The sequence below is a fragment of the Salmo trutta genome, chromosome 1 (genome assembly GCF_901001165.1).
Source record: "Salmo trutta chromosome 1, fSalTru1.1, whole genome shotgun sequence".
In the NCBI taxonomy this organism is placed as follows: domain Eukaryota; kingdom Metazoa; phylum Chordata; class Actinopteri; order Salmoniformes; family Salmonidae; genus Salmo; species Salmo trutta.
In genome coordinates, this window is record NC_042957.1 from 46,741,627 (window position 1) to 46,750,975 (window position 9,349).

The window sequence follows — 9,349 nt, forward strand, 5'->3', positions numbered from 1 at the left end:
AGCACCATATGCATTTGCCTTTTGAGATGCTTCAGCAGCAGCTCTCGTGCTGTCTGACATGTATGATACAAATTAACCTACAGACCGATAAGCATGACCAGTCCAATTTATCTACATTGACTGGTATTTCTACCAATGAATAGGCAAAAAATTCATTATTTCGCAATTAGATTTTTTTCTTCCCCGGACAATTGGCCGGGCGCCAATTTATTTTATTGAAATCGGAAAAGCCGGCTATTACTGGAAACGCTGATGCATAGGTCTTTGTGTGTGTGTGTGTGTGTGTGCTTACCCATCCCTTCCCAGTGTGACCCTCAGTATGACAGGAAGTGACCAGCCCATGTAATCAGATGGGTATCACTCTAATGACAACACAGCAGCTCTCCATCACACACAGCTGGCCTACTGTACCAATGACGCAACACTTGTGGATTCATACACACACACACACAAAGTACCAACTCATACACATGCAGAAGTACATATATACTCAGGTTCCCTATGAAACACAATACAGGCCCAGTGACATATCAAAAATGACAATCACTTCCCTCGCTCTCTGGTGCTAGACCGCACCAATAACTAATATCCGGCTGTCTGCCCACCCCTGGAAGAGCCTGCTGCCATAATCCATTACCAAGCAGCACCCCATCCAGTCTCACACTCAGAAATACAATACCTATCCTAATCTAGATATTCTATTTCTATGACTACACTCCTCTCCTCTGACAACCTGACTGACTGACTGTTTTAAGGATTGGGCAGTCCCACACCCTACGTATTTGATTGGTCTATTGGTAGACAGGAAAGTGGAGAGAAGACAGGAAAGTAGGTAGAGGTGCACTCTGGGCCAGATTGGAACCCATGCTGACTCATGTTGGTCAGGGTCTGCAGCTCTAAAACGCTGTTTGACCACAGGTCACCTGACTGCTGTTTGACTGACACAGCTCTACAGAGTGCTGACCTGTCCTCTCCCCCACAAACCTTGTGAGGATAGGCAGGAGATGACTGGGCCATAATTCACAATGTGTGCGTGACGTGCGTGTTCCATTAGTGCTAAACTTAGGCTACACACAAACTCTTTTCAACAACATTTGATCTTTCTGGTTCCTCCCGTGTTTAAGTGAAAGACGCAAAATTTATGTACTTTTTCTATGTAAACAGCCAATTTTAATTTCTGGCCATGCAGTGCGTTTGGAAGGTATTCAAACTCCATCACTTTTTCCAAATTTTGTTAAATTACAGCCTTATTCTAAAATGGATGAAATAATTTCAGTCAATCTACACACAATACCCGATAATGACAAAGTGAAGGCAGGTTGGGGAAATCTTTGCACATTTATTAAAAATAAAAATAGAAAACAGAAAGAAATGACTTACCGAAGTATTCAGACCCTTTGCTACACAACTCGAAATTGTGCTCAGGTGCATCCTGTTTCCATTGATCATCCTTGAGATGTTTCTACAACTTGGGAGTCCACTTGTGGTAAATTCAATTGATTGGACATGATTTGGAAAGGCACACACCTGTTTATATAACAAGATCCCACAGCTGACAGTGGATGTCAGCGCAAAAACCAAGCCATAAGGTTGAAGGATTTGTCCGTAGAGCTCCGAGACAGGATTATGTCGAGGCACAGATCTGAGGAAGGGTACAACAACAAAAAAGTCTGCAGCAGTGAAGGTCCCAAAGAACACAGTGGCCTCCATTCTTAAATGGAAGAAGTTTGGAACCACCAAGACTGACAGAACTCCAGAGTTCTTCTGTTGAGATGAGAGAACCTTCCAGAAGGACAACCATCTCTGCAGCACTTCACCAATCAGGCCTTTATGGTAGAGTGCCCAGACAGAAGCTACTCCTCAGTAAAAGGCATGACAGCCCGCTTAGAGTTTGCCAAAGGGCACCTAAAGGAAAGGACTCAGACCATGAGAAACAAGATTCTCTAGTCTGATGAAACCAAGATTGAACTCTTTGGCCTGAATGCCAACAGGAGGAAACCTGGCACCATACCTACGGTGAAACATGGTGATGGCAGCATCCTGCTGTGGGGATGTTTTTCAGAGGCAGGGACTGGGAAGCTAGTCAGGATCAAGGCAAAGATGAACAGAGCAAAGTAGAGATCCTTGATGAAAACCTGCTCCAGAGAGCTCAGGACCTCAGACTGGGGCGAAGGTTCACCTTCCAACAGGACAACGACCCTAAGCACACAGCCAAGACAATGCAGGAGTGGCTTCGGGACAAGTCTCTGAATGTCCTTGAGTGGCCCAGCCAGAGCCCCGACTTGAACCCAATAGAACATCTCTGGAGACCTGAAAATAGCTGTGCAGTGAAGCTCCCCATCCAACCTGACAGAGCTTGAGAGGAGCTGCAGAGACGAATGGGAGAAACTCCCCAAATACCGGTGTGCCAAGCTTGTAGCGGCATACCCAAGAAGACTCAAGACTGTAATCGCTGCCAAAGGTGCTTCAACAAAGTACTGAGTAAAGGGTCTGAATACTTATGTAAATGTTCAAAAGTTTTGGTTCACTTAGACATTTTTTGACCATTAAAATAACAACAAATTGATCAGAAATACAGTGTAGACATTGTTAATGTTGTAAATGACTATTGCAGCTGGAAAAGGCTGATATTTTATGGAATATCTACATAGGTCAATTATCAGAAACCATCAGTCCAGTGTTCCAATGGCACATTGTGTTAATCCAAGTTTAGAATTTTAAAAGGCTAATTGATCATTAGAAAACCCTTTTGCAATGATGTTAGCACATCTGAAAACTGTTGTCCTGATTAAAGAAGCAATAAAACTGGCCTTCTTTAGACTAGTTGAGTATCTGGAGCATCAGCATTTGTGGGTTCGAATACAGGCTCAAAATGGCCAGAAACAAAGACTTTCTTCTGAAACTCGTCAGTCTATTCTGGTTCTGAGAAATTAAGTCTATTCCATGCGAGAAATTGCCAAGAAACTGAAGATCTCGTACAATGCTGTGTACTACTCCCTTCACAGAACAGCGCAAACTGGCTCTAACCAGAATAGAAAGAGGAGTGGGAGGCCCTGGTGCACAACTGAGCAAGAGGACAAGTACATTAGAGTGTCTAGTTTGAGAAACAGACGCCTCACAAGTCCTCAACTGGCAACTTCATTAAATAGTACCCGCAAAACACCTGTCTCAACGTCAATAGTGAAGAGGCGACTCCGGGATGCTGGCCTTCTAGGTAGCTGGGAATAAAATCTGCCGTTTCCAGCTACAATAGTCAATTACAACAATAAATGTCTACACTGTATTTCTGATCAATTTGATGTGATTTTAAATGGACAAAAACAAGGACATTTCTAAGTGACCCCAAACTTTTGAACGGTAGTGTACATACAATTGCAAACATTTCTCAAAACCTGTTTCTGCTTTGTCATTATGGGATATTGTGTGTAGATTGATGAGGGGGGGGAAAAAACTATTTAATTCATTTTAGAATAAGGCTCCAATGTAACAAAATGTGGAATAAGTCAAGGGGTCTGAATACTTCCCGAATGCACTGTATGTGATCATAAGTCGGGAAACCAAACAGTGCACTGCTGACTGCCTTTCAGATCTTCCCGTCAATCCCTGTACTGTAGTCTACTGCGTACATCCCCACTCTCCTGTTCTAGCAGTACGACAAACCAATGTATTTTCCGGACAGTTTTATTAGGGCCAACTGTCTCTCATAACCTTTCACCCCCAGTCTTCTCAACACTCCCAACCCCCCAAAACCATGTCCAGATCTCCCAGCAGCCCCCAGGCCTCAGACCCTGGCCAATAGAAATCAGCCTTCTAACCACAGGATGTACCAGAATAACAGTCTATTTGGAGAGGGGAAAAAAACTGACCAAAATACTCAAACTGGGTCACCTGTTATTGCTATAAAAAAAGATGAGATTGGAGATTTGCTCTCTGCACACTAAAGAGTTGGTGGTGTGTGTGTGTGTCCGTTTTAGAGCTACTTCATGTTGTCATGATGTAGGCTGTGTGTGTTGTTTACACGTAGCAGAGATGCGGAGCTGGTTGATCTTCTCTGTAGGTTGGCGCTGTAGATACTAGCTCCAGCGTCTGTCAGTGGTCTCACTAGCCTCCTCTGAGAAATGTGTGTGTGTGGATGGACTCTTATCTCTGTGTGGCCACGTTGCATCGGTCTGTTTGTTTACTGGTCTTCTAGGATCCTCCCAGTCCTCTCGGAGGCCCCTGGGAGCTGGTTGGGACTACATACACTGAGACTGTCAGTCAGTATGGCTGCTAATCCACGGCTAACCCCGACACACACACACACACAGAGGAACAAACAGAGACACACACCCCCCTCCCCTCTGCATGTAATCCGGATTGGCGGTGGTGCCGTTAATGAGCATGGGCCCGGACTGTGACTAACGGCCATTCCTCCGACTCTCGTCTTCTAGTCACCCTCTCACTTTATACAGAGAAAGAGATGGAACGAGAGAGCGACACTACTGAGGAGGCATCAGGGCTCAGTCGGACTATAGTTCCCAGTCCACATGACTCTTGTGGCAAAAAAAAACAAAAAAGAGCTGTTGGAGCGATCAGAGAGAAAGAGAGACACAGATGGTGTTTTCTGCACGGGGTGTGTTAGTCTGCTCAACCCACAACAACTAATGACCGGTCCTCCTAAATACGTATCATAATCACATATGAGAACACGCTTATTAATACATACTGAAGGATTTATAAAATGTAGCCGTGTGCGAGTGGTGTAAGTGTGTGTGTGTGTGGGGAACACTCCATGTAATTGTGGCTGACTAAGGGTCCTTTGTGAGCATCCCATAGATGTTTCCTGAATATACTGTGTGTGGCCGTAGCACAGAGGCCCTGTCATAGATTATTAGAGGAGAAGACAGGAAATAGGCTCTGACTCAAACTCTCCGTGTGTCTCGGAAACCGTCAACATCCAAGTGTGTGTGTGTGTGTGTGTGTGTGTGTGTGTGGCTAGCTACTGTACGTCCGTGTGTGCGTGTCCATGCTAGCTCATAATTTGAGTGTGCGAGTGGAAGTTGAGGGTGCGTGTGGGGAACTGGGGCCGCTTCTCCTCTATCCCCCTTCACCACGGCCTGCAGTGTTGCCACGGGAACCCTATTGCTATGGTAGCAGGGTAGGGAGGTCTGTCACACCTCATTACAATACTTTACGAGAGGGAGAGAGAGAGAGGAGAGAAAGGAAGGCACTGACACAGGAAGAGGGAGGAGGGTGGTCGAAGGAGGAAGAGATAAAAGTGAAATCTGAAGAGGAAGGAAATGAGAGGAATGCAAAAGAGAGAAGCGGAGACAGAGAGGATCTTCGTCATAAAGAGGGGGGCGCTCTATTGGCCCGGGGGGGGGGGGGGGGGCGCTACTTTCTGTCTGGAGGAGGTAAAATATGAATGAACGAAAGAGAGGAGAAAGGAGAACAGTGGGAGGGGAAAGCACCGAAGGGGAGGAAAAGGGCAACCGTGAGTGGAGGAGAATCAGCGATGACACAGGCAGATAACAGAGCAGGAAGATGGAGAAAAATGGAGGATGACTATACGCTAACATGTGGGCGGAGAGAGAAAGACCGCACATAAATCCTAGCAGTTTAAAGGAGCGTCTCCACAAATAGGCCTGAGCGTCATAGGTCATTAGAGCGTCATAGGTCATTAGAGCCGGAGCGTCATAGATACATTTCAATATGAGGATCAGCGATGAGGCCTTGTAAGCATCTTTAATTACTTCCACACTGACGGCCTCATGAGGCCTGTGGACCGGGATCGTCTGCGTTCTGGTGAGCAGGTAGTTACCTGGCTCTGCATCTTGCTCTGCTGTTTGAGGCGGAGGTTCTCAGGAGTGTCGGCCACGCAGGTAAAGTTTGTCTTGGGGTAGTGTCTGTAAAACACACAGGTGAGGGAGGAGGAAAACATTAGCACAGGGCATTGACACAGGCACACCATCTAGAACCGTGGTTCACACACACACACACACACACACACACACACACACACACACACACACACACCTTTTAACCCGCTGTAATTACAGCCATAAAATGGGGATGCATTTTCAAAACACAAGGTAACATTTCAATTATTTGTCACATGGGCCAAACCCCCCCCCCCAAAAAAAACAGGTGTATACTTTTTTGGTTTTGTAGATTTTACTTCAGGCACAGAAACAAAACTGAGTTTTAAGCCTGCGTTTGGAACCGAAAGTCATTCATGTTAGCAGCCAATACGAACGAGAGATATCAGGTCACTTCCCTGGAGTCCAGACCAAGCAGGATAAGCAGGATCATACAGCCTACCTGTATGCAGCGGGGGGGGGGGGGTTACAGGATCAGATAGAAATCATGATCCGTCTGTAGTCTCTCTTCCTCACAAACACCGTCATTCATTTGCCAGGATGTTACACCTTCATCGCATAAGTATTGAAGGTTGTGTGACGTTACAGCTAGATTTAGACGTACAGCCAGTACCACCCACTGAGGTATATAATGACAACCCACCCAAACCAGGCCTATCTGGAATAGGAAAACGATCAATGAAATCGCCAAGGAGCCTTATTGCCGTAGCAGATTGCTAATCTGTATTTTAGGTGGATAATATACACTACCAGTCAAAGGTTTTAGAACACCTACTCATTTCAGGGTTTTTCTTTATTTTGACTATTTTCTACATTGTATAATTTTAAAGTGAAGACATCACAGCTATGAAATAACACATATGGAATCATGTGGTATGCAAAAAAAGTGTTAAACAAATCAAAATATATTTTATATTTGAGATTCTTCAAAGTAGCCACCCTTTGCCTTGATGACAGCTTTGCACTTTGTATTTGATCCATTCAGATACACACTCACGACGCCCCCCAAAAGCTTTTTTCGGGACCCCTGGTCTAGAAAAGGGGTAAATCAGTCAGTCCCTGGTAAGAGGGGAATTATTTTTAAAAAAGCAATGGAACTGGCTTCGAGGTCCAGGTTGGACTTTAAGGGGGCTAGAATTTTAAGAAAAGCACGGCAGTTCAAATAAACCTCAGTCATTGTTAAAGTTTGTCTCCAGTGTGAATTAGGAAGCCCTGCAGACAGATGACATCTCTAACAGAACACAAAAAGTCTGTTTCAATGGGTCTCCTGTCACCGTCAACAGAGGTGACTGGCAGGGGGGTATGGGTTGTTGGGAGCTGTTTCTCTCAAGGTTACTACATGCCTGGTTGAGTCATAGCAGGTGTGGAACCCCCCCCCCCCCCCCATGGAGGACAACAGGTAGAGTAACAGAACGCAACACAGAAAGAGGGAGAGAGAGAGGGCCCGGGGGGAAGCACAGTCGCAGGGAAAATTGCCATGGTGTTCTACTCCACCGGAGCATGAACACAAAGCTCTTCTTGAATGGGTTTTGGGGGATTTCTGGTCTGGTCAACCCCACACACACGGAACCGAGCCAGTCAGTCCCACCTCCCACTGCCCTTGAAAAACGCTCTGCCTCAAACACATGCTTCACAGACCCAAACGCATTCTACATACACGCCGGACACAACTCCAAAAGCCCCGCACTGCAGACTTGCTTATTGATTCCTGATCTGTGTAAGCGATGCGTACAAGTATGTTTTTAATACACCAGAGCTTTTCCTGCTAAACTCATCTGCACTCCTCCTTATGCTGCCTGCCAGTTCACTCAGTTGTCCTAAAGGCAGCGAGAAGCACAACGAGGTTCAGGTCAACATGGAGAGAAAAAAAAACCCTCCACTGAATCCAGCTGCTCATATGGACTCCACTACCCAGCATGCCCCAGGGGGTGGGACGACCTCAATCTCCCCCCTCTCCATGCCTCCGGGTATCCCAGTTAGGTAATATGTTTTGTGTTTCCTTGACGACTTGGTAAACACATTGAATTTCCATTTAAACTGATGTAGAGAGATGGACGAGCTCAAAGCCTCAAACAATGAGGTCTTCTGAAGAACGCGGTGCAATTATCTACAACCAGGAATGAGAAACTAATTAACAAGCACTTTTAAACCCACACACAGCTCAAACAGCAGAGAGGGAGTGTGAGCCCAGCGTATTGTGAAAGTGCTGAACAGAGCACTTTACAGGCACTGTGTGATATTAAGATTACTTTCTTGGCCAATTGCACACGAGGACCAACCAAAATTTGACTTCCGCTTTTAACCCAACCCCTCCGAAAGACACACATACAGGTTTGTTGGAGAGGTGTTGGGGGGCTGCCACACTGAGCAACCAGGGGGCTGTTGTTGTGTGGGGGTTAAGGGCAGGCAAAGGCATCTAGGATTTGACAGCAGCAACCTTCTGGTTGCCAGCTCACTTCCCGGACGATTTGTTCCTGTCGGACCCAGGATTCGAACTGGAAACCCTCGAACGGCTAGGCTTCCTGCAACCCTCCTTGCGCTCAAGCACGCAAGCACACACAGGCCCGCGTACGCTCAAACACACACGTTCCTGAAAAGGCAGAGAGAGTGCTGCTATCAGATTCCATTCAAATGTAGCGGTTGGCTGTGCTAGTGGCAGCTTAGGTCAGTCAGAGAGCTGAAGCCTCAGTTTGCCATTGTCATGCGTTTTGGTAACAGCATCCTGTTGTAACCTGCAGTGCTGTTCTTTAGAGCAGTAGAAGTGTGACTGGGTGGCTTGGGTAAACACATTATTTGTAGGTTTTATTTGGGGATAGGGGTGTGTCTGGTTGGTTTGCGGCGGTGGCCAGCGTGTGCTCTACAGAGCGTCTTTGTGCTTTAGGCTGCATTAGCATGGAACAGAGAGACGAGTGTGCAGCTGGCACACAGATACCTGATACTCATTGTGTGTTTGAGCTGGTATTGGTGCGTCGTATGTGTGTGGACGAGTTTAACGATACTTGTTTATTCCAGAAGTCCCCACGAGAATAGTAAACAAACAAAAATTGGGAACATTTTGTTAGTCCCCACAAGGTCAAATGCTATTTCTAGGGGGTTTAGGGTTAAGGTTATAACTAGTGTTAGAATTGGGGTTAAGAGCTAGGTTAAGGTTTAGGGTTAAGGAAGATAGGATTTTGAACGGGACTGAATTGTGTGTCCCCACAAAGTCAGTCAACCAAGAATGGGTGAGCAATGCGCATGAAGGCTATGTAATGCCTGTATATTCACTCATCTGTCAGGCTGCAGTGTAACAAGGTTAGGAGTCACACACTGCCTCCCTCTGCTATCAATGACAGCCACAAGCACACACACACACACTACTGCTCTGTAGCAGTCACATTATAGAACAGGAACGAACCCACTACTGAGCAGAGAGTGAGGGTTATTAGCATAGTGGAACTAGGAGCGGGTGGAAAAAATTACTTTCTGGAAGGCCACACCCACTCCTGTCC

At 46.1% G+C, this 9,349-nt stretch overlaps 1 protein-coding gene across 1 annotated transcript in view; it reads right to left on the reverse strand.

Annotated features, from left to right (window-relative positions):
* LOC115197469 (LIM and SH3 domain protein 1) overlaps positions 1-9,349 on the reverse strand; it is a 35,147-nt gene that overhangs the window by 11,427 nt on the left and 14,371 nt on the right. Inside the window, exon 3 of the mRNA XM_029759032.1 lies at positions 5,801-5,885. Within this exon, the coding sequence (XP_029614892.1) occupies positions 5,801-5,885 (85 nt within the window). The remainder of the gene's footprint in view (positions 1-5,800; positions 5,886-9,349) is intronic.